Genomic DNA, 25,496 nt, shown 5'->3' with positions numbered 1-25,496 from the left:
GCTCGTACCGTTTCTTCAGGGCCCGTGCTGTGACCAGCGGGACCTGCACGCACGTGCAGGAGTGATGTCGTCGCGGCTCTGGTCAATCACAGTGCCGGAGCGTGCGAACCCAGAAGTAACTCCGGAAAAGATGTCGGCCCTGTCAGCGATGTGCCGGCACTGATTCAGGACCTCGTTCTAAGGTAAGTATTTAATGAGATAGTATGCAATGTATACTAGTTCATCATGCTTTTGTCTTGCAGGTTTTTTTTTTTTTTTTTTGGAGGTTTACAACCTCTTTAACATTTTTTCACCTTAATGCATTCTATGCTTTAAGGTGAAAAACCTTCTGTGGTTCAGCTGCCCCCGGACCCCCCTTTTTCTTACCTGAACCCGATCCGATTCAGTGATGTGCACGAGCGCAGTGGCTCCAGCCGCTGTCTCTCTCCTCATTGGCCAGATTTATAGCAGCAGGAGCTATTGGATCCTGCTGCTGTCAATCAAATCCAGTGACTGAGAGGGGGGCGGGGATGAGTCCCACTGTCTGTGTCAATAGACGCAGCAGTGGGACTCGGAAGTGAGCCCGCATGGGTGCCCCAAGGGAAAGTGGCTTTCTGTGGGGGCATCTGGTGAAGAGGAGGGGTTTGAAGCGCCAGCGGGGGACCCCAGAAGAGGAGGATCCAAGCTGCTCTGTGCAAAACTATTGCACAGCGTAGGTAAGTAAAACGTTTGTTATTAAAAAAAAACAAAAAAAAAAACAAAGCTTTACAACCCCTTTAACAGTAAGAATATAGTTCTCATTCGAGAATTTCCATTTATTCCAAAAATCTAACGTTAAAGCAGTATTAAACCCAAGAGTAAACATTTATTTTATTACAGCTTACCAATTCTTAGATGTCATGTGTCCATTATGTGCCTTTTTTAAGCTTTCTTCTTATTATTATAGTCTCTCCTGCAGCTTTTTTTTGACAGTGAGCCTAACACCTTTTTGCAATGTGTGTTTTGTCACGCAGCTGTTGCCCACGTTTTTCTCTGCAAGCGAGATGTGCGTTTTTGGCACGTTTTCAGAATGCAAAAGGTGTGAATGGAGCCTAAGGGCCGGTTCACACTGCTGCGTGGTGCGAGATCGCATGTGGTGCATCACATGCGATGTGATTTCAGCCGTACAGCTAGTATGGCTGAATTTGCATCGCATTTGAACCAAACTTGCACAGGACCCTTTTTTTGGTCCACAGCAGAATTGGTGAACACCCATGGGATCCGATTCCTGTCCAAGTTTGCAGATCGCACTGCGATCTGCGAACTGATTTGGGGGTGTAATTACCTTTTAATTGACACTCTGAGCAGTTGGCATAGGGCAGTGTGAACTTCCCCCGGGAGACATGCGATGCGCAAACCCACAGTGGATTCGCAGGGTTCCCGCATCACTAAGGCCCCTTTCACACCTGTGCGACCTGATTTTTGCCATGACTTGAAACAAGGACTGTGTAATCTTGAGGTTTATGGACCTCAAGTCCCATCAAAGTTGGAACAAAGTAGTACAGGAGCTACTTTGAAGTCGCTGCGATTTGAAGTCACACAGATATGACTGATACTCATTGGAAATCATGGGGTGCCACTTGTCATGCGACTTTGCAGTCCCAAGTCGCACATGTATGAAAACACATTTTGAAGATGTTTTCAAAAATATTCGTCACTCTCGACTTTCTTGCATCTTGTGTGAACCAGCTTGGACGGCAGCTCCAGTAACCACTGCTCTCCCAACAAGCGTCCATACTCACAGGAAACTGTCCATTATCTAGGTCAGTGAGCGGAGCACAGGTACTACTACAAGGGGCGGGGCCGTCTGGGAGGAAACAGAACCTCAGAGCTGGGCGGTCCCTGAGAGAGTGAACACGGTGGGCGGGGCTTGTTATAAAGCATGTTCTGTCAAACATGTGGGCGGGCATCAATGGTAATTCACACGAGGGGCTACCGAGCTAGGGGCACGCCCAGCACATGTGTGGGCGTGTTACTAGGTATTTAGGGGCGGGGTTCGGCAGTGTGGCTCGCCAGTTGGGCGGGGCTGGGAACGATGGGGCGGAGAGCTGGTAGAGGTGATGCGAGTTCCGGACTGCTGCTAATACCTTGTACTGTCAGCGCAGGACAGAGCGGAGAAGCCGCCGGGATGCAGCCTCCTCCACGGAAAGTGAGTGAGATCTGTCTGGGGGGACTCGTACCTGTGGGGGTCATAGGAAGTACCTGGGCTCTGTACTGGGGGGCAGAGGGGACCTGACTGGTGGAAGAAGTCACCTGACCGTCTGTTGTCACTCTCCCATATGGAACAGTGTGTGTATGTTTTATTATCTGTAGAATAGGAGCCACACCAGATCACCAGAGACCTCCCCCGACCTCAGGAATATACTCTGATGACCAGAGACCTCAGGAATATACTCTGATCACCAGAGGAAGGCATTCCAAATACAGAGGTGACTACAGTCTGATTATTAGACAGTCACCAGTGTTCTACAACACTATGTATAGGTTTTATTAGAAGGATGTGTACAATCTATCTAGATGCTCTTATACTGCCTGATCTGTTGGCATATTTCATGTACTGTTTGCTATGTCTACATTTGCTGGTAACCACTTATTGTGTGCCAAAGTTTTACAATCTGTAAAGAATTGAAGTACAAATTAGTGTAGTTTATGTTAGAATTAATATTTGATTCTCTGAATGTGTGTGTGTGTGTGTGTGTGTGTGTGTGTGGCACTAACCCCCCGAAGGAGCTGCTGATTTAAATCGGGCTGTTACCGTCACCTCTTTACCCGTAGTTTCACCAATACCAGAACTTAGAGTCCATGTTGAGCTATGTATCTGACAATGTAGGCACAAGTCACTTTAGTACTTTTCTGATGCTTTAATGAGAAATAACTTGAAGTAGCAGGAAAGAGGTAGAAGTGGAGTTGCAGGGAAGTTCAAATACCTTTTCTTAAGATCTCTGAGCACTTAAATTCTCATGGACGAAAGTATCGTCAATCCAGGGTTTAATCTTTGCCCACCCGGATAGGTCTCTTTCACTAACCTAGCAGCCGGAGTGTAACACAAACAAAAGAAAAGTCTCTGCCACAGACTTTAGAAGAGCGATGTAACTGTACAGTCCTCTGCCACAGGACGTAGTAGTTTTAGATGAACAGCAACACAGTACCAGAACCTTTAAGCCGACCCAGCAGTACTTGAGTGGTAGGTTAGATATAAGCTGCGTCCTCCAATCGAGTCACCAGGCCCCTCTCTAGACCAGCCTTCCGCATGGTCCCTTCCAAGATGGGTCCTCCCCTGGGTCTTCTCAATTGTTCGGCTTCTTCCCACAGGACAGACAGCACAGGACCATCCCAGCAGTAGCAGGCCCCAGACAGGCTTCTGGGCCTGCTTGCATGGCTGCAGAGTCGCAGCCCTCCAGCCTGGAGGGGCACGATGTAGAACTCCTTCCTAACACATGACATCTGTCCCTTAAATACTCTCTCCCAGAATGCACGGTAGCGGATCACCTCTGCCGAGTTGCCTCCGAGAAAGAAGAGCTCTCAATATACTTCAGCTTGTTGCTTTCCAACACTGACCTATGGTGACGACACCTACAGGCAACAGTGTGGAACTGCACGCAACACAGCCAATGCTGGGACAGAGGCTAATTTGCCCATAGATTAAATTTGAACTATGTACAGAACAGATGACCCACTAAATTTACATATAAGCGGTAGATTAGAGAAATATTTTTTTTATAAGCATGTGTACTGCATATTGACCTCCTGTACCCTGACATCTGCATGCTGCATATAGCTTTAAAGTGGTTTTACATCAGGGGTAGGCATCCCCCAGCACTGGTGCAGCACGTGAAGCCTCTTTTGTCAGCATTCGACTCCCTCCCCATAAGCAGTGCAGGGAAGTGTCAGTGAGACACTAATGCATTCCAATCTCAGAATTTCCCATGCACCTGCACTGAGGGGAAGGCACTGTGCCCCCACACATTGTAAAAGATGGGAAATTATTTAGTTCTCTAATGTCTTTGGACAGCACAGTGGTGTAGTGGTTAGCACTCTCGCCTAGCAGTAGAAAGGGTCGCTGGTTCGAATCCCAACCACGACACTACCTGCCTGGAGTTTGCATGTTCTCCCTGTGCCTGCGTGGGTTTCCTCCGGGGTACTCCGGTTTCCTCCCACACTCCAAAGATATGCTGGTAGGTTAATTGGCTTCTGTTCAAAATTGGCCCTAGTATATGAATGTGAGTTGTGGACCTTGGATTGTGGGCTCCCTGAGGGTAGGGACCGATGTGGGTGTACGATGTATGTGCGGAGTGCTGCGTGAATTGGCGGCGCTATATGGGTACCTTAAATAAAAAAAAAAAAAAAATACACGCGCACACACACTCACTCAGGTTGAACTGGATGGACTGGTGTCTTTATTCAACCTTACTATGTAACTAACTAATTTTGCTGTAGCTGCGATCGTCAGCTCTTGTGATGGGGAAGAAATTTGGGTTCAGTTCTGCGAGGACTGTCATTGGCCACTGTTAAAGCCAATCAGTCCTGCTAGCCCCGTCCACCCTCTGGAGGAAGAGGACTAACTTGGTTGCCACCAATCTCAGAAGAGATTTCACTGTGATTGAGAACCACAATCAGGTGAGTTTGTGGAATTACTGTTGAGCTTCTGGGAACTTTGTGTGTGTGGTGTGTGTGTTTTTTTTTTTTTTTTGTCACTTACTACTGACCCCTCAGTTCTGCATCTACTAGCAACCTCTGAACTCTGCATCACTTACACCTGACCCCTAAACTTTGCATCACTTACTACCCCCCGCTGTGTCTCTTTAAGCCACATCCAATTTTGCTGCGACGCTCAGCACCGCACTTTTTCTCAGCTGCGGGGGCTTGATCTTGCATACAGGCCCACTGCATTCAGAAAATGCCCCTGACCTGAGCTCATCATTGCGTATCCATTCCAGGTGCTTGTATGTGACATTGCATACAAGCACGTGGGCTGGATGCGAGAGGTGGCTCAGCGGTGATGTCTCATCTCTGCTTCCTTTCACTACTCTGCATATTATAGATAAGGGGGTTTAGCGGTGGGGCAGATGAGAGGGGGGGGGGGGTTTAGCGGTGGGGCAGATGGAGAGGGGGGGGGGTTTAGCGGTGGGGCAGATGAGGAGGGGGGGGGGTTTAGCGGTGGGGCAGATGAGCAGGGGGGGGGTTTAGCGGTGGGGCAGATGAGCAGAGGGGGGGTTTAGCGGTGGGGCAGATGAGCAGGGGGGGGTTTAGCGGTGGGGCAGATGAGCAGGGGGGGGTACAGAGGTGGGACAGTTGTGCAGGGGGTACAGTGACAGGGCAGATGAGAAAAAAGGTAGTGGTGGAGCTGTTGTACAGGGTGGTACAGAGGTGGGGGAGGGGACAGATGTGCAGGGTGGTACAGTGATCTGAGGTGTGAAGGTGCATGAATTGGGGCTGATCTGAGGTGTGAGGTACAGGATGGTAATTTATCACAATTTCTCACTATTACATTTACGTTATAAAAAATCTTTTTCGTGATTGAGAGTGTCAAGTTAACATTTTTGTTATAAAATCGACACGCTCAATTTCTTTGAAAACATTTTTCAGCACACTGTGCTCAAAAGGTTGCCTACCCCTGTATTAGGGGTTTGGTTAAATGGATATAGATTTTAAAAAGTTGTACTTCCCTGCTCTGTGCAGTGGTTCTGCACAGAGCTGCCCAATCCTTTTTCTCAGGTCCTCCCTGCTGGTGTTCCTGGCTCCTCCCCCTTGACCAGTGCCCCAATATAGAAATCTACTTGCTTTTGGGTCACGTGTGTGTGTGTGTGTGTGTGTGTGTGTGTGTGTGCTCCTGAGTCCATAAGACTTAGAGCTTGGCCCTGCCCTGATCTCTCCTTATTGGCTCACTGGCTGTGATTGACAGCAGTGGGAGCCAATGGCTCCTGCTGCTGGCACAGTCAATGAGAGGGCATCCTGGGACAGCCAAGGCTCTCATGCACATTGCTGGATCGAGAGGTAGCTCAGGTGAGCATTTGAGGGGGTGGGGGGGGAGCTGCACATAAAAGGTATTACTTTCATGCATAGAATGCATGAAGGTGAAAAACCTTCAGCCTTTACAACCACTTTAATGTGAACCTATATTTACCCCCCCACCTTCCTAAAGTTCACATCCTGGAGGACTGGGCCGACTTCTTAGTCAATAACCAGTACTATAGAAGGGATGGACTACGCCTAAATGAAGAGGGTGCAGATCAGCTGGGAATGAAGATGGCCAAAAAGTTAGAGGGATTTTTAAACTAGGTGACGGGGGGGCGGGGTCCAGAGGTAGAGGTAGTCGGCGTGGAACATATTCCAGAGGGTAGTATTGGGGGCATTGGTGATAGGTTGCCCAAAGCACATAAACCCAAGGTAAGTATAGTAGCAAGTCCTAGTTGCAATCTCGAACACCCAATAAGAGGATAACATGCGTCCAGTCTAAACTATGTGGCATGTTCTGGCGGACAAGATGGGTGAACTAGAGATACTGATGTACGAGGAGGTTTTGGATTTTGTGGGAATTTCAGAGACCTGGTTCAACAGCTCTCATGATTGGCTGGCAACCATTCAAGGATATACCCTTTAACGCAAGGATAGAGGGGGTAAAAAAGGGGGAGGGGTATGCCTATATATCAAGAATAATGTACAAGTGAATGTGAGAGATGACATCACTAAGGGAGCTAGTGAGGAGGTGGAATCCTTATGGGTAGCGCTCCAAAGGGATGAAGGTAAGGGGGAAATACTGGGAGTATGCTATAGGCCCCCTAACCTGAGGGAGGGGAGACAGATCTCCTATCACAAATTGGATTAGCAGCAAGGATGGGAAGTTTTATCATAATAGGGGATTTTAATTATCCAGACAGACTGGGTGGAGGGAACCATGCATTCATCTAAGGCTTGACAGTTCCTAAATGTCTTGCAGGACAATTTTATGGGTCAGATGGTAGATGTACCAACTAGAAATAAAGCGTTATTGGATCTACTGATTACCAACAATACAGAACTGATCACGGATGTGGAAATATGGGGCAATTTAGGTAACAGCAATTGACAGATCAATTGGTTTCAGTATAAATCACACAAATGGGAAACCTGAGGGGAATACAAAGAATTGAATTTCAACTGAATTTCAAGAGCCAACTTCCCTAAACAAACCATGCTAGAAGGCATAAATTGGGATACAATCTTGGGAACAAAGAAAACGGAGGAGAGATGGGTTTGCATTAAGAGCATATTAAATAAGGGCATTAGCCAATGCATCCCATTGGGTAATACATTTAAGAGCGAATAGCCTCCAGGTTTAGGATCATCCTCGGCATTTAGACTTTTTATAAAGAATGCAACAAGAAATGTAAGGGTGCAATAAGGACTGCTAAGATAGAACATGAAAGACACATAGCGGAGGAGAGCAAACAAATCCCAAGAAATTCTTTGAGTATGTAAACAGTAAAAAAGAGGACAGACCATATTGGCCCCATAAAGAATGAGGGAGGACATCCGGTTACAAAGGATGGGGAGATGGCGAAGGCATTGAATTTATTCTTCTCCTCAGTCTTCACGAGTGAATCGGGGGGGGCTTCAGTAATCAAAACTGCAGTGTTTATCCTCATAACCATGGAGGTGCTTCCTGTGATGTGTCAACAGAGGACAGAATTAAAATTAGACTTGGGAAACTTAACATTAATAAATCACCGGGACCAGATGGCTTGCACCGAGAGTACTTGGGGAACTCAAGTATTTGCCAGACCATTGTTCCTAATTTTTACTGACAGTCTACTGACTGGAATGTTACCAGCTGATTGGAGAAAAGCCAATGTAGCACCAATATTTAAAAAGGGCCCAAAATACATCCCTGGTAATTACAGACCAGTTAGCCTAACATCAATAGTATGTAAACTCTTGGAGGGGATAAGGGACTATATACAAGATTTTAGTAATGAGAACAGTATCATTAGCAGTAATCAGCATTCATGAAGAATCGTTCTTGCCAAACCAATCTATTAACCTTCTATGAGGCGAGTTGCCATCTAGTTAAAGGAAGGCCTGTAGACGTGGTATATCTGGATTTTGCAAAAGTATTTGACACAGTTCCCCATAAACGTTTACTGTACAAAATAAGGTCCGTTGGCATGGACCATAGGGTGAGTACATGGATTGAAAACTGGCTACAAGGGCGAGCTCTGAGGGTGGTGATAAATGGGGAGTACTCAGAATGGTCAGGGGTGGGTAGTTGGGTCCCCCAGGGTTCTGTGCTGGGACCAATCCTGTTTAATTTGTTCATAACCGACCTGGAGGATGGGATAAACAGTTCAATCTCTACATTTGGGGACGATACTAAGCTAAGCAGGACAATAACTTCTCAGCAGGATGTGGAAACCTTGCAAAAAGATCTGAACAAATTAATGGGGTGGGCAACTACATGGCAAATGAGGTTCAATGTAAAATGGGTGGCATTTGGGTGGCAAAAATATGAATGCAATCTATACACTGGGGGGAGAGAACCTCTGGGGGAACTTAGGATGGAAAAGGACCTGAGGGGCCTAGTAGCTAGGCTCAGCAATGGCATGCAATGCCAAGCTGCTGCTAACAAAGCAAACAGAATATTGGCATGCATTAAAAAGGGGATTAACTCCAGAGATAAAACGATAATTCTCCCGCTTTACAAGACTCTGGTCCGGCCGCACCAAGAGTATGCTGTCCAGTTCTGGGCACCAGTCCTCAGGAAGGATGTACTGGAAATGGAGTGAGTAAGAAGGGCAATTAAGCTAATAGTGTCTGGAGGATATTCGTTATGAGGAAAGGTTGCAAGCACTGAACTTATTCTCTCTGGAGAAGAGACGCTTGAGAGGGAATATGATTTCAATTTACAAATACTGTACTGGTGACCCCACAATAGGGATAAAACTTTTTAGCGGAAGGGAGCTTAACAAGACTCATGGCCACTCATTAAAATTAGAAGAGGTTCAACCTTAAACTACGTAGAGGGTTCTTTACTGAAAGAGCGGCAAGGATGTGGAATTCCCTCCACAGGCGCGGAGCATCGATAGTTTCAAGAAACTATTTTGTATAAGCACCTGAATGACCACAACATACAGAGATATACAAGATAATACTGACATATAATCACACATAGGTTGTATTTGATTGACTTGTGTCTTTTTTCAACCTCGCCTACAATGTAACATCAGCGTGCGTCTTCGCATTTTGATGTGCAATCCTCTAACATTGTTTTTAAAAAAAAAAAAAACATGGTGGCTAAGGTTTTTTTTTTTACCTTGTACACCTGACATGAAATACGAACAAAGCATATCCCTCTATAGTGTGTACTTGTCTTAGGAGAACTAAGTAATTTCTGTCTGCTGTTTCATCCCTCTGCTATCAGCATGAATCACATCTGACAAGTTTTTCCTGACACCAAGTGACAAAAGGTGACATGGGAAGGACCTCCAGCAGATTGACAGCCTCAGCTCTGTTCCTTTGTGCTATGTGAAGGGGGGTGTCCCTTCCCTCCATTCAGCAGCCAGAGCTCTCTTCATTGAACTCTGCAGACTGTAACTTCAGCTTTGAATGGATGTAGAGAGAAGGCTGCAGATAGACAGGTACAACTTATGTAAGTAAAATTGTTTCACCTTTGTATCACCTGAGACCAGTCACTTTACTGGGTATATGTAAGGTTTTACAATTACTTTAATGCATTCTCTGCATTAAGGTAAAACAACCCTTATGTGCAGGTCTCCCAGCCCCCCTAAATACTCTCCCTCCTCACTAGATTCAGTGAAAGCAGAAAGTCATTGGCTTCTGCTACTGTCAATCAAATCCACTGAGGGGGCAGGTCTGAGCTATACTCTGTCAATAGAGGCACACATTGTGGCTCGAGTAAGCCTACACACCTTTCAAGAGGCTTGCTAGGAAGGGTACTTGAAGACAGGAGGAGTCAGGAGCTCTGGCGGGGGACACCAGAAGAGCATCAGGGCTGCTCTGTACACAGAGCAAGAAAGTGGTCCCTTCACTCCAAACAGCTCTGAGCTCTCCTCGTTGCGCTCTGCAGAGTGTAATTTCAGGTCCCTGCCCCCTGTTTTCTGATGGCTCAGACAAGCTTTATAAACGCTGTCATTGGAACAAATGTAAAGAGAAGACTGCAGATAAACTTATCTTGACTTGTGTAGGATTCATCCGTGCATTACCTGAGGCCAGTCACTTCACTTTATTTATTATTATTCAGCACCAACTGTTTGTGCAGCTCTTTACAACATCGGAAGACAGTACAGTTACAATATAATTCACTACAGGCGGAATAGGAGGGCCCTGCTCGTTTAGAGCTTACAATCTAGGATCACTTTAACTTACCTTTCTTGTATCCTCTTCCTCGTTCCCCTGAAAGCACCAGTGATGTAGCCCTGTAATAATTTCTGTTGAGTGATGTAGCCATGTAATTGATTAATTCTATTCAGTAATTTAGCCCTGGCTGCACAGATGCCCCCTGGAAAGGTAACATCACTGGTGCCTATGCAGTAGCTGGATCACTTACCTAAGCTGTGAGATCATGCAATATTGTCATACTACCAAAAAAAAAATTATTTAGGTCACAACCATAAGTAAAGAATTGCAAAATCGTACATAGTACAAAAATATCAAAAGTGATATCGTTGTTTAAAAATCCCACTCAAGTGTCCAATATCATAAGCAATACATATAAGTGGACCAAATGAAATTCTGTGTTCTTCCTGATGTGAATAGTGAAAAAATGAATGAAAAAATGTGTTATGAAAGTAAAAAAATCAAAAAGAGTGTTAAATAGAATATAAATAAATTAGCATATGTGATGCAATCAAAATCGTCCAATATAAATTGTCCAATGGAGGTATGTCTGACAGGTGTGTTATCCCCAACGAATATTAATGTTTGATGTATCCGTGGCTGGCAGGCCCCCTCTTGTGCCCCCACTCACCAGAAAGCCCAACCCCTGCAGGGGTAAAGGGCATGAATAGATCCTGTGGCCGGAATCCTGGAGACCCGAAATCCCCCTCTCAGGTTCAGCGAGCCCCCTCCTCCTGGATCCGCATTATTCTTCACATAAGTATCCACCGGAACAAAATGTGTGGAGAAACAAGGAATCCTCATAGTGTAAATCCGTTTGGAAATAAAAGTTTATTGTCAAAAGAATGATGAGTAAAAGTTTAAAAACGGGAGCTGACAGTGCTCTCCTAGTAAAACAGAGGCAGATGGTGTATAGGTAGCGAGGTGACGGCGTGCGTTCCACCAGCTAAGCTACTGAAACCGGAAGTGCAGAGTAAGAACGTAGAAGCGACGTGTGCGTACCGTATGACCAGGAGAGCACTGTCAGCTCCCGTTTTTAAACTTTTACTCATCATTCTTTTGACAATAAACTTTTATTTCCAAACGGATTTACACTATGAGGATTCCTTGTTTCTCCACACATATTTTGTTCCGGTGGATACTTATGTGAAGAATAACGCAGATCCAGGAGGAGGGGGCTCGCTGAACCTGAGAGGGGGATTTCGGGTCTCCAGGATTCCGGCCACAGGATCTATTCATGCCCTTTACCCCTGCAGGGGTTGGGCTTTCTGGTGAGTGGGGGCACAAGAGGGGGCCTGCCAGTCACGGATACATCAAACATTAATATTCGTTGGGGATAACACACCTGTCAGACATACCTCCATTGGACAATTTATATTGGACGATTTTGATTGCATCACATATGCTAATTTATTTATATTCTATTTAACACTCTTTTTGATTTTTTTTTACTTTCATAACACATTTTTTCATTCATTTTTTTACTATTCACATCAGGAAGAACACAGAATTTCATTTGGTCCCCTTATGTATTTTTTATGTATTGCTTATGATATTGGACACTTGAGTGGGATTTTTAAACAACGATATCACTTTTGATGATATTTTTGTACTATGTACGATTTTGCAATTCTTTACTTATGGTTGTGACCTACATATTCACACCCTATGCCATACACGTATTGGTTTAATTTACATTATTTTTAGAGTTTTCTCACACATGTTGCTGTGACCTCGGTGCACTCTGCACATTTATTGTTTAATATATATATATATATATATATATATATATATATATATATATATATATATATATATATATATATATATATATATATATATATTATATATTATATATTTTTTCACATTTTCTCCTTCCTATCACAAATAATTTTTTTTTTTTTTGGTGGGTTGTATATTACGTTTGTTGATTTTTTTCAATATTTGCGAACAGCGCCATTCCCCTTTTAGAATATTTCGGTTATGTGGATTTCACTTCGGTGTTTCCATTTTGCTTGGGGGGCTGCAGTTCCTTGTTATCACTGATCCTAAGCGCGGAATATTTGATTTCCAATATTGTCATACTGTTCTACACTTCATCTTGTGCATGTGCCACATGCCATTAAACTTTTTTTTTTTTTAAATAGAAAACAAACAAAACAAATTATTATTCAGCATATGCGAACAATGGGGTGCCTGACGTTAGGTGTGTCCATCTTGCCCATGTAACCTGTGAGTTCACATATGCCTTTTCAAAATGAGTTAGAGCTGCACGATTAATCGTTAATCATTACCGTGTGTTTTTTTTTTTTTTTTTTTTTTTTTTTTTCCCATTGCGTTCTTGAAAAAGTATTTTCCCGATTCTTTCAATGCAGAGAATTCTCTCTGCTCTGCTAAAGCCGACAGCTGTCAAAAAGGAGAAAAAAAAGGGCAGTCTGCCAAGAATCACAACATTCTTTAGCAGTGAAACTTAAATATAAACATTGTAACAATTTGTATTTTAGCTCAAAGGCATACACTTTGGTGTGAAAATGAGAGAAGTTTAACCACTTAAACACGAAACCTTTCTGACATTTGTTGGTATCAAGTTAAAATCATTTTTATAGCAAAAAAAAATAAAAAATTACTTGGAACCCCCAAACTCTTATTATATTATATTAAATTATTATTTTTTTTTTTTTTTATTTAGTAGAGACCCTAGAGAATAAAGTGGTGGTTGTTGCAATTCTAATTCTTTGTCACACTGTATTTGCGCCGCAGTCGTTCAAATGCAATTTTTTGGAAAGAAATACACTTTAATTAAATAAAAAAAAAACCTAACCAGTAAAGTTTTCCCAATTTTTTTTTTTTTTTTTTTTTTTGTATGTGAGAGAATCGTGATCTTTTTATCCTAAGCAAAAAAATTGTGATTCTCATTTTGGCCAGAATCGTGCAGCTCTAATGACAGTGTAGGGACAAATTAGTAGCACCCATATTGCAAAAAGAAAATGCATGTATTAATAATTTTGCATTAGAGCCTGCAAAGAATTGCAGTTGTAATTGGTGGATTGAGGGTGCAATGCACAACTTCCTGTAGACTTTCTCCAGCCGCAGGCTGTACAGACCTTCAGTTATGGGGCTGGAGGACATAAACTGAACGATTAGTGCAATGACATCCCTGACCTTGTACTCTGAGGTCTGAGTCCCTCTGTCAATTGTGGCAGATGGGACTTGTAGTTTTACATTCACAGATCTCTGTAAATGGGTCAGTAAATGATAACTTGACTGTGAGCCATCCACAACCATGCCATACTAAAATATATATCACACACAGAATGTTGCAGGTAGTACAATGCTGCAGGTAGAACCCTTTATTAGTTGGAATGAGGCGGGGGATGGAAATTAGGGAGTGTGACCAAGTTTTTATATGCATATTTAACCTGGAAGGTGGAAAAGGTCTGGAGGACAGCAATACTAAAGGAGCCTAGAGGCTTATGTAGGTGGGTTCCAGTTTACTGCATTTGAAGCACATGTCAAAACCAAGGCTCCAGATTCCCATTTACTTCAGTAGTGTAGTATGGATGACTATTCTGAGGCTGTTTGACCTGTTTTGTGCAGTTTATTTAGGATACAAAAGGTCCTGTTGAAGATGTGCTCACAATTGCAGTAGGCAAACAGAACATACTCATCCTTGCACTGTTTTGTTTTAACACACGCATTGGAGCAGCACTGCATTCAAAAGCAAAAGACCATGTTCTGCATCCATCTTTAAAGAGGAACTCCACTTTTGTTGAGAAACATCCCCCCCTAGGTGATCTATGTACATTGCAAGGGTTTTAACAACCTTTTGTTATGCTGAAGAAATCCCTGTGTTTGTATGCATGTGGAAAAGTGAATCTAATGGGAGTGGTTTCATAATTCTCAATCAGCTGCTGCACCTGCAAGGCTTTGAGGACAGCTGCTGGGCCTGCATCCCTTTAGACACAATTTCCTATTGGGAGCATCTCACCAAAAATGACATTTTTGTTGTAGGGGATGCCTGAAATCTGACTTGTATCTTAGTGCAGACCTCTGGGAAAATCTGTGAGCCAATCACACAAGCGGAAAATGTTTCTGAGCGGCGTTCTGTACACCTTCTGTGTACAGAACACCTCCAGGTAGCCATATTGCATTGCATTTTACAGAAAATTACAGAGCTGCAGATTGAAAAGAAAAGGTCACTTTTAATATTTAATTACAATATGACTTGTCACAATTTTATACACTTTTTTTTTTTTTTTTCTTTGCTATTTTTTTTCCCCACAAGTGGAGTTACCCTTTTACTGTTTCAACCAGTAGATGTTGGTGGACAAAGAAACATATACTGATCAAACATGTTGTGAAATCTCCCCACAACCAGACTTTTCTGCTCTCTAGAATGGTCTCTCATTATTTGCTGAAGTGTCTGTAAAGTAACCAGCAGGGAGACTGGGATTTCTTGTAAAGGATGTGTTGGGTGGAGTTGGGAGTCAGCCGTTGATTTTGTTGCTGTACTTACCAGAGAGTACCGACCTCAAAGGATTAGGCCCATCAGCACTTTCCCAAAATGTTTTTGATTGACCTTCTAAATGACAATGGTAGAGGTTATCCTTTAATGAATTTAGTGATCTGCCATTGCCAGTAAGGGAACCCAGCAGTGAAGCCTTTCTGCTTCACAGCTGGTTCCCAACTGCACATTCGTGAAATGCGCTGCGCTTTCTAATTGGCCCTGTGGAGGAAGGAGGGGAGCTGAGCTTCGCCGCAGTGCTGTCTCTAGAAGTGGGTGGGGGATCTGTCAAAAACAGGCCCCCGTTACCCCCCCCCCCCCCCCCCTCCCTCAACTCTGAAAGTTGTCAAATGTGGCATTTTTGGGTGGAACTCTGCTTTAGTGAGACTACAGTGCACAAGCTGAAGAGGACCTGGCAAGGATTTCTTCAAAAGCAAGCCTTCCAATAGAAGTACAGCTCCCCATAGGAATGAATGGATCTCTTGAGTGCATGCCCAGGCTGAAGAGAACCCCATGAGGACTTTCTGAAGTTGGGCTGTGTGAGGCCACACAGGAAGGAGTATTACAAATGTTTGAGAGGTGCTGAAATCTAGGTTTTACGCAAATGGCCAAATGAAGGACATCATCAAATACACTTTTTGGCTTGATGAGGCAGCTCCTGAAGCAAACAAGCCCCCCTCAACAGGTTCCAAAGAGACTGCAAACTCAATGTACATATGTCCCCCAGATCATAATGTGAGTGTCCAATACATTTATGTTCATAATTCAATCATAAAAACAGCCAATGAGTTTCATGAATTCCCCATTCATCAGGGATTAGAACGGAGGAATAAAAACTTAAATGGGCATCAAATCTAAATCGGAGGTATCTGTATTAGGAATCTGTACAAATTCTGATGCTCCTTTTGGAAACTCTGGACATATTCAGTGTTTTATTCCTCTGTTGTAAGCTCTGATTAAATGAGGGGGGGTTGTTGCCCCTGAACTGTTGACTGGCTTCTATGGGCCAAGGTCCAATTTGTGATCTAATAATCTTGGACTTTCACCTTATGATCTGGCACCTATTTGTTTACCCCTGAAGGGTGAGTATTGGATGAGGTTGGTTGTACTTAGGATAGCTTCACTCATAAGGCCTCATGCACACTGGAAGTTTTTACATCTGCTGTTTTGGGCTTCAGACGTTTTTTCTGCAGCCAATAAACTCCCCAGTATGTTATCCTATGTGTCCATACACACATAGGCTGTTATCGGGAGTTTTTTGGCTGAAAAAAAAACTAGTGGGTTCTGAGAGGAGTTTTTCAGCTGTAAAACAGTTCTAACTCTGAAAAAATCTGAAAGCTGCTTAAAAAAGGCTGAAAAACGCAACTATTTTGCATTCATCACCCGTTGCGTAACAGGTGACCCCGCCCCCCTCTGACATCACGGGGAATGCCACAGGGAAGTCCCAGTCAAGTCCCTGTGCGTCAGAGGGGGCGGGGTCACCGGGTGGCCCCACCCTCTGTTATTTAAGAACCGTCAGAGGAGAAGCGTCACAGCGGGAGCCTCCCATCATGGATGTGGAGCGGCCCGAGGAGAAGGGAAGATGCCGGATGAGAACACTGGAGGAAGAACCAGAAAAACCATTTAAATAAAGGAATTGTCAAAAACTGTCTCATCATTTTTAACATTTTTGACAGTTTTTTGTGAAATGGTAGGGGTACTTTTGTGAAATGGTAGGGGTACTTTTGTACCCCCTTACCATTTCACACGGGGAGGGCCGGGATCTGGGGGTCCCCTTGTTAAAGGGGGCTTCCAGATTCTGCTAAGCCCCCCGCCCACAGACCCCCACAACCACCGGGCAAGGGTTGTGGAGATGAGGCCCTTGTCCCCATCAACATGGGGACAAGGTGTTTTGGGGGGCTACCCCAAAGCACCCTCCCAATGTTGAGGGCATGTGGCTTGGTACTGTTCAGGAGGGGGGGCGCTCTCTCGTCCCCCCCCCCCCCCCCTTTTCCTGCGGCCTGCCAGGTTGCGTGCTTGGATAAGGGTCTGGTATGGATTTTTGGGAGGACCCCACGCCTTTTTTAATTTTTTTTTTTTTTTTTTTTTTAATTTTGGTTCGGGGTTCCCCTGTGGGGAATTCCCATGCCGTTTTTTTGTCAGTGAACAATTCATTAATAGCCGCGAGTAGTTTTAAATGACTTTTTTTCCTTTGAAATTTGCTGTAACTGTTCTAAACACTGGAAACATGCGCCCCTTTACGGGCATACTATAGACACCCCCCAGGTACGAAATTTAAAGGAATATTACACTTTTATTGTTTCACTTCAAGCATTATTAAAATCACTGCTCCCGAAAAAAACGGCCGTTTTTTAAACTTTTTGCATTGATCCATGTCCCCTGGGGCAGGACCCAGGTCCCCAAACACTTTTTATGACAATAACTTGCATATAAGCCTTTAAAATTAGCACTTTTGATTATTCATGTTCGTGTCCCATAGACTTTAACGGTGTTCGCGTGTTTGAACAAATTTTTTTCCTGTTCGCATGTTCTGGTGCGAACCGAACAGGGGGGTGTTCGGCTAATCCCTACTCCTGACACAAGCTTCTCAAATCACTTGCGCTTCATATATATCCATGAAGGAAAAGCCATGTGAAATTAACAAATCTATTCTTGCATGTAGTAATCACATCCAGTTATCAGAATACAATATTTAGTGAAATGGCTTTTGCTCACAACTAAGCTTCATGGGTGATTTTACTGAGATTGTAAAACTTCCCATCAGTCTCTTTATTAGTCTAGAGTTGCATGAGAGTTCTAGTAGATCAAGCGTGCTTTGCAGATGTCTACAATTATTTGCTGGACACTAAAAGATGAGCCAAACGACTCCCTATGGAATAAGATAAGTAGCATACAGTAACATCTTGTAGTTATCATACATGATTGGAGCCAGGGCCGTGGATAATTTATCCATGCTGTGGAACATTCTGGGTGTCAAAATTGCGCTAACAGTGGCAGGGGCTTCAAACCTGAACCTACTCGCTGTGTACATTGTAATATGCCAGTCTTGTACCCAAACATATACTTTTACCCCCTTCATGACCCAGGCCATTTTTTGCTATTTAGCACTGCTACTTTAACTGGTAACTGCACGGTCATGCAACACTGTACCCAAATAAAATGTATATTTTTTCACACAGAGCTTTCTTTTGGTGGTATTTGTTCATCACCACTGGGTTTATTATACAGGGTTTATGCAGTGCTTTGCAACATAAGACATATACATTTTTTTTGTGATAGACCAGAAATTTTGAAAAACAATGGTTTTTACTTTTTGTTATAAAGCACATCCAATAAATTCAAAATACTTCATAAATGTAGGCAGGGTGGATTTGATTTAAATCAATGCAATTTAAATCATAATTTTTAAAGAGCAACTGTCATCTGTCCCGCAGCGGCTCCTCCTCTGACCTGCTGTTGACTCACCATCAGTCCCATTCACTTTAATGGATACGGCTGGTGGTAGGGCAGTGACACAAGGTGAGGAGCATGGTGGCAGGAGGTGAGTGCAGCCATGATGCATCCGAAATGACAGGTGCTCTTTAAATGTAAGGACTTGTTCTTGCTGGTAGCTAGAATCTTTAATATTTGCACAAAAAATGGAGGTTTCCTATTTAGAATAAGCTGTCAGGTTAGTAAAACAGCGATATCGGGAACAATTCAAAAAAATGTAAATATTGCAGAATATACAGCCTCATGCTACATAACTAAGCTCCATTTCCAGCTGAATAAACTAAATTATTAATGTATCTTAACCACTTGCCGACCGCCACACGACTATATACGTCGGCAGAATGGCACGGGCAGGCAAAAGGACGTACAGGTACGTCCTTGCCTGCCCGCGGGTGGGGGGTCCGATCGGACCCCCCCCCGGTGCCTGCGGCGGTCGGCAAATCTCCCACGGCGATCGGTGGTGAGGGGGAGGCCATCCATTCGTGGCCCCCCCCTCGCGATCGCTCCCAGCCAATGGGATCATTTCCCTGCCTCTGTATTGTACACAGAGGCAGAGGAAATGATGTCATCTCTCCTCGGCTCGGCATTTTCCGTTCCGGGCCGAGGAGAGAAGACTGCAATGTGAGTGCACCAACACACTACACACAGTAGAACATGCCAGGCACACAAAACACCCCGATCCCCCCCCCCCGATCGCCCCCCGATCCCCCCCCAATCAGCCCCCCCCCCCCCCGTCACAAACTGACACCAAGCTGTTTTTTTTTTTTTTTCTTCTGATTACTGTATTGGTGTCAGTTTGTGACAGTTAGTGTTAGGGCAGTGAGTGTTAGGCCCCCTTTAGGTCTAGGATACCCCCCCCTAATAAAGTTTTAACCCCTTGATCACCCCCTGTCACCAGTGTCGCTAAGCGATCATTTTTCTGATCGCTGTATTAGTGTCGCTGGTGACGCTAGTTAGTGAGGTAAATATTTAGGTTCGCCGTCAGCGTTTTATAGCGACAGGGACCCCCATATACTACCGAATAAATGTTTTAACCCCTTGATTGCCCCCTAGTTAACCCTTTCACCACCGATCACTGTATAACCGTTACGGGTGACGCTGGTTAGTTTGTTTATTTTTTATAGTGTCAGGGCACCCGCCGTTTATTACCGAATAAAGATTTAGCCCCCTGATTGCCCGGCGGTGATATGCGTCGCCCCAGGCAGCGTCAGATTAGCGCCAGTACCGCTAACACCCACGCACGCAGCATACGCCTCCCTTAGTGGTATAGTGTCTGTACAGATCAATATCTGATCCGATCAGATCTATACTAGCGTCCCCAGCAGTTTAGGGTTCCCAAAAACGCAGTGTTAGCGGGATCAGCCCAGATACCTGCTAGCACCTGCATTTTGCCCCTCCGCCCGGCTCGGCCCAGCCCACCCAAGTGCAGTATCGATCGATCACTGTCACTTACAAAACACTAAACGCATAACTGCAGCGTTCGCAGAGTCAGGCCTGATCCCTGCGATCGCTAACAGTTTTTTTGGTAGCGTTTTGGTGAACTGGCAAGCGCCAGCGGCCTAGTACACCCCGGTCGTAGTCAAACCAGCACTGCAGTAACACTTGGTGACGTGGCGAGTCCCATAAGTGCAGTTCAAGCTGGTGAGGTGGCAAGCACAAATAGTGTCCCGCTGCCACCAAGAAGACAAACACAGGCCCGTCGTGCCCATAATGCCCTTCCTGCTGCATTCGCCAATCCTAATTGGGAACCCACCACTTCTGCAGCGCCCGTACTTCCCCCATTCACATCCCCAACCAAATGCAGTCGGCTGCACGAGAGGCATTTTTATGTCCTCCCGAGTACCCCTACCCAACGAACCCCCCCAAAAAAGATGTTGTGTCTGCAGCAAACGCGGATATAGGCGTGACACCCGCTATTATTGTCCCTCCTGTCCTGACAATCCTGGTCTTTGCATTGGTGAATGTTTTGAACGCTACCATTCACTAGTTGAGTATTAGCGTAGGGTACAGCATTGCACAGACTAGGCACACTTTCACAGGGTCTCCCAAGATGCCATCGCATTTTGAGAGACCCGAACCTGGAACCGGTTACAGTTATAAAAGTTACAGTTACAAAAAAAGTGTAAAAAAAAAAAAAAAAAAAACACAAACAAAAATATAAAATAAAAAATAATAGTTGTCGTTTTATTCTCTCTCTATTCTCTCTCTCTATTCTTCTGCTCTTTTTTACTGTATTCTATTCTGCAATGTTTTATTGTTATTATGTTTTATCATGTTTGCTTTTCAGGTATGCAATTTTTTTATACTTTACCGTTTACTGTGCTTTATTGTTAACCGTTTTTTTGTCTTCAGGTACAGCATTCACGACTTTGAGTGGTTATACCAGAATGATGCTGGCAGGTTTAGGTATCATCTTGGTATCATTCTTTTCAGCCAGCGGTCGGCTTTCATGTAAAAGCAATCCTAGCGGCTAATTAGCCTCTAGACTGCTTTTACAAGCAGTGGGAGAGAATGCCCCCCCCCCCCACCGTCTTCCGTGTTTTTCTCTGGTTCTCCTGTCTCAACAGGGAACCTGAGAATGCAGCCGGTGCTTCAGCCAGCTGACCATAGAGCTGATCAGAGACCAGAGTGGCTCCAAACATCTCTATGGAAGCTACGAGCATTTTATGACTTAGATTTCGCCGGATGTAAACAGCGCCATTGGGAAATTGGGGAAGCATTTTATCACACCGATCTTGGTGTGGTCAGATGCTTTGAGGGCAGAGGAGAAATCTAGGGTCTAATAGACCCCAATTTTTTCAAAAAAGAGTACCTGTCACTACCTATTGCTATCATAGGGGATATTTACATTCCCTGAGATAACAATAAAAATGATTAAAAAAAAAATGAAAGGAACAGTTTTAAAATAAGATAAAAAAGCAAAAAAATAATAAAGAAAAAAAAAAAAAAAGCACCCCTGTCCCCCCTGCTCTCGCGCTAAGGCGAACGCAAGCGTCGGTCTGGCGTCAAATGTAAACAGCAATTGCACCATGCATGTGAGGTATCACCGCGACGGTCAGATCGAGGGCAGTAATTTTAGCAGTAGACCTCCTCTGTAAATCTAAAGTGGTAACCTGTAAAGGCTTTTAAAGGCTTTTAAAAATGTATTTATTTTGGTGCCACTGCACGTTTGTGCGCAATTGTAAAGCATGTCATGTTTGGTATCCATGTACTCGGCCTAAGATCATCTTTTTTTATTTCATCAAACATTTGGGCAATATAGTGTGTTTTAGTGCATTAAAATGTAAAAAAGTGTGTTTTTTCCCCAAAAAAAGCGTTTGAAAAATCGCTGCGCAAATACTGTGTGAAAAAAAAAATTAAGCACCCACCATTTTAATCTGTAGGGCATTTGCTTTAAAAATGTATATAATGTGTGGGGGTTCAAAGTAATTTTCTTGCAAAAAAAAATAATTTTTTCATGTAATCAAAAAGTGTCAGAAAGGGCTTTGTCTTCAAGTGGTTAGAAGAGTGGGTGATGTGTGACATAAGCTTCTAAATGTTGTGCATAAAATGCCAGGACAGTTCAACCCCCCCCCCCAAATGACCCCATTTCGGAAAGTAGACACCCCAAGCTATTTGCTGAGAGGCATGTCGAGTCCATGGAATATTTTATATTGTGACACAAGTTGCGGGAAAGAGACAAATTTTCTCCCTTCGCCTTTCAGGACAGCACCTTGGAGAGAGCGTAGCTCCACCTCTTAGACAGGAAACACTGCGTGACAACGCCCCTTTAAAAAGCAGCTGCTTCCACCATGCCATCAGTTTTAGTGTTTCCTCCGCCATGGTGGAAGCACTGCTTGGGGAACCAGAGGGGCTGCGCTCTCTCCAAGGAGAGGGTTTTGGCAGGACCTCCACGTTTGGGTACTCAGACCAACCCAGCTCCTTCCCTTACGTGAGGAGGATGCTCCGGTGTCCCTTCCTTCTCCGGCTCACAGGAGTAATGGTCTGCCGGAAGTTTTCCACCCGGGGTGTTCGGGGGGCCGCGGTTGTGCTCAGTAAGAGCGTCCATGCCAGGCCTCTGCATGGCGGCGCCGAATCCCGGACAGCAGGTGATGTCAGTTCCGGTGGGCGGATACTTCCGGCGGGGCGTAGCAGCGATTGGTTCCTGCTGCTGGAACGCAGGAGGAAGGGGCGGGTCCTCTGGCCGGGACTTCCTTTTGTTTGGCACATGGAGCCTAGTACACAGTGCAGCAGCTGCGGATTGCACTATGGAGACAGCGGAATCGTCAGCAGCAATGGCGGATGCAGGCGCCCAGGTTCCCGGCCAGGCCCAGGTAGGAGAGGTGCGGTGGCACCTCTTTCCTTTTATATCACTGGGTGTTTTATCTTTGATGTGGTTATTCAAAACCTGCTGTTGTCTGCTATGGGGTAACAGTTTCCATTAGCAGTTCAGCAAAGGAGTGAGACTCTGGGCACTTAGGGTGTTGGCTGGAGGTACTACTTTTCTCTGAAGCCTTAGTTCTAAAGGACCTGGGTTTTTCTTGTTTCTCTGTTTCAGAAAGCTACTGCCAAATCAGAGAGAACAGGGAGAAAGTGCCCCTCATGCAAAAATCCTTTAAGGGACTCTTGGCCCAAACCACTGTGCAAATCCTGCATTGTGGATTTAGTAAAAGAAGAATCCTCACAAGAGTGCAAAGAGCTCTTATCTTCTGTGAGGAAGGAGTTAGCAGAGGCCCTAGGGACAGTGCGTTCCCTTGTAAAGCACGGCCAGAGTTCCAGCCAAGAGCAGAGTTCTCACTCCAGTTTCCCTCAGTCCACTTCCAGACAGGTGGAAAGTGAGTCGGAGGAGGAAAGGGAAAGCATTCCACCCTCAACCATTGATTCTGAGGAGGAGGAGGTGGAAGAAGAGTCAAGATCATCTAGATATAAGCTGTCACTTGAGGAGGTGGATGAATTACTCGAGGCAATTTATACTACCCTGGAGATCCAGGAAGAAAAGGCTCAGCTGTCTGTGCATGATAAGATGTACCTGGGGCTGGAGGAAATTAAACACAGGGTGTTCCCTGTGCATAAAGTGTTAACAGACACTATTAAAAAGGAATGGAAAAACCCAGAGAGAGGACAGTTTTTTTTCTAAAACCCTCAAAAGGAGGTTTCCTTTTGAGGAGAATGAGGATCTATTGTGGAATAAAAAACCAAAAATAGACGCTGCCTTTTCTCAAGTATCTAGGAAGACTGATTTAGCTTTTGAGGACATGGGTATTCTCAAAGATGCTATGGATAAGAGGGCAGATGGGCTACTGAAGAAAGCCTGGGACTCATCTCTAGCTAATCTTAAGCCAGCAATGGCGGCTACGGTTGTGGCTAGGAATCTGGAGTGCTGGTTAGAGCAACTTAAAAATCATGTTGTGGCAGGTACCTCCAGAAAAGACTTATTGGAGTCCTTCCCTACCCTGCTTAAGGCAGTAAAATATATGGCAGATGCCTCTGCAGAATCTATCAGGATGTCAGCCAGGTCCTCTGCGCTTGTTAACTCAGCAAGAAGAGCACTCTGGCTAAAGACCTGGTCAGGGGATTCAGCTTCTAAAGTAAAACTGTGCGGAATTCCCTTTTCAGGAGACCTGATGTTTGGGCCAGAACTAGAGACTGTCCTTGACAGGACAGCAGACAAGAAGAAAGCTTTCCCACAGAAGAAGAAAACGGTACAGCAGAGGAAAAATTTTCGTCCTTTTCGACAAACCGATAAGGAAAAGGACCACACACAGAAGAGACCCTGGTCTTCTCAGAGAGGAAGAGGTAGAGGTGGGGTACTCTTTAGAACCCCAGAACAAACCCCTAAAAAACAATGACCATCTAGTAGGGGGGAGACTACAGGACTTCTTACCAATCTGGGAAAAAACAACAAAGAGTCCTTTTGTTCTGGGGTTAATCAAAAAGGGTTATCAATTGGAATTCTCACAAAGCCCCCCAAGTCGGTTTTATATCACAAACCTGCCAAAGGATCGGGAAAAGGCTCTGGCCATGAAGTCTCTGTTACAGGAACTGATGCAACAGAAGGTCATTTCCCAGGTTCCGAAAGATCAAGAGGGGAAGGGGTTTTACTCCCACATTTTTATGGTCAAAAAGCCATCAGGAAAGTTCCGCCTGATTCTCAATTTAAAGGTTCTAAATCGATCCATAAAATACAAAAAATTCAGGATGGATACGATTTTCTCAGTAAGGAACTTGCTAACCCCCAAATGTCATATGGCTTCCATCGATTTGAGAGATGCCTATCTCCATATACCAATAGCGCCCCCATCACAAAGGTTCCTGCGTCTTGCAGTCAATCTGGGGGGAGGGGAGATTTGGCACCTGCAGTTTCGGGCTCTGCCTTTCGGTCTTTCCTCTTCTCCCAGGGTATTCACAAAAGTGATGGCGGAATCTTTGGAGCCCCTGAGACTGAAGGGGATTTCAATAGTACCCTATTTGGACGATCTGCTACTGTTTGCAGACTCAAGGGGTCAAGTAGAGGTCAACCTACAGACAGTTCAAACACATTTAAGAGGTTTGGGATGGCTTCTCAATCTTCAGAAGTCAAACTTAATTCCATCTCAAAGGGTAAGGTTTCTGGGGTACGAAATAGACTCGATAGAACAGAGAATTTTTCTACCCCAGGAGAAAATAGAGAAGATGCAGTTGACCCTGATAACACTTCAATCCAACGCAGAGATCTCTGTAAGACAAGCCATGTCTGCTCTGGGTCTGTTGACAGCAGCAATTCCTTCGGTACAGTGGGCCAGGTTGCATTCCCGTCCTCTGCAATCGGATATCCTGATGAATTGGTCATACCAGGAACCTCTGGAGAAGAAATTCAACTTGGGGGCAAGAGCAAAAAGGTCTCTCTGGTGGTGGAGGAACCTAGGAAACGTTTCAAAAGGGCTTCCTTGGGTCTTTCCGGTAACCAGAAGGCTGACTACAGATGCCAGCGCCTGGGGATGGGGAGCTCACCTGGAAGAAAAAACGGTTCAGGGAGTTTGGACCAAACCAGAAGCAAGAAGATCTTCAAATTGGAGAGAGTTAAAGGCTGTTCACTAAAGCCTCCTCTCCCTCCAGGAATTTCTAGTGAATCAACATGTCCAAATATTGTCAGACAATATGACGACAGTATTATATTTAACAAAGCAAGGGG

The 25,496-nt window shown here is 44.6% G+C and overlaps 1 protein-coding gene across 3 annotated transcripts in view; it reads left to right on the top strand.

The window, feature by feature from the left end:
• Positions 1–2,032: 2,032 nt before the first annotated feature.
• FCHSD1 (FCH and double SH3 domains 1) overlaps positions 2,033–25,496 on the top strand; it is a 194,415-nt gene continuing 170,951 nt past the window's right edge. Inside the window, exon 1 of one of the 3 annotated variants that reach the window (XM_073621022.1) lies at positions 2,033–2,167. Coding sequence is in view for 1 of the 3 variants with exons in the window: in XM_073621021.1 (XP_073477122.1) it covers positions 2,054–2,167 (114 nt within the window). In the remaining 2 variants the exon portion in view is untranslated. The remainder of the gene's footprint in view (positions 2,168–25,496) is intronic. The other 2 variants (XM_073621021.1, XM_073621024.1) reach the window with 2 other exon arrangements.

This window comes from Aquarana catesbeiana, linkage group LG03 (genome assembly GCF_042186555.1).
Source record: "Aquarana catesbeiana isolate 2022-GZ linkage group LG03, ASM4218655v1, whole genome shotgun sequence".
NCBI classification, from domain to species: Eukaryota; Metazoa; Chordata; class Amphibia; order Anura; family Ranidae; genus Aquarana; species Aquarana catesbeiana.
This window is presented reverse-complemented; position numbering and strand designations above follow the sequence as displayed.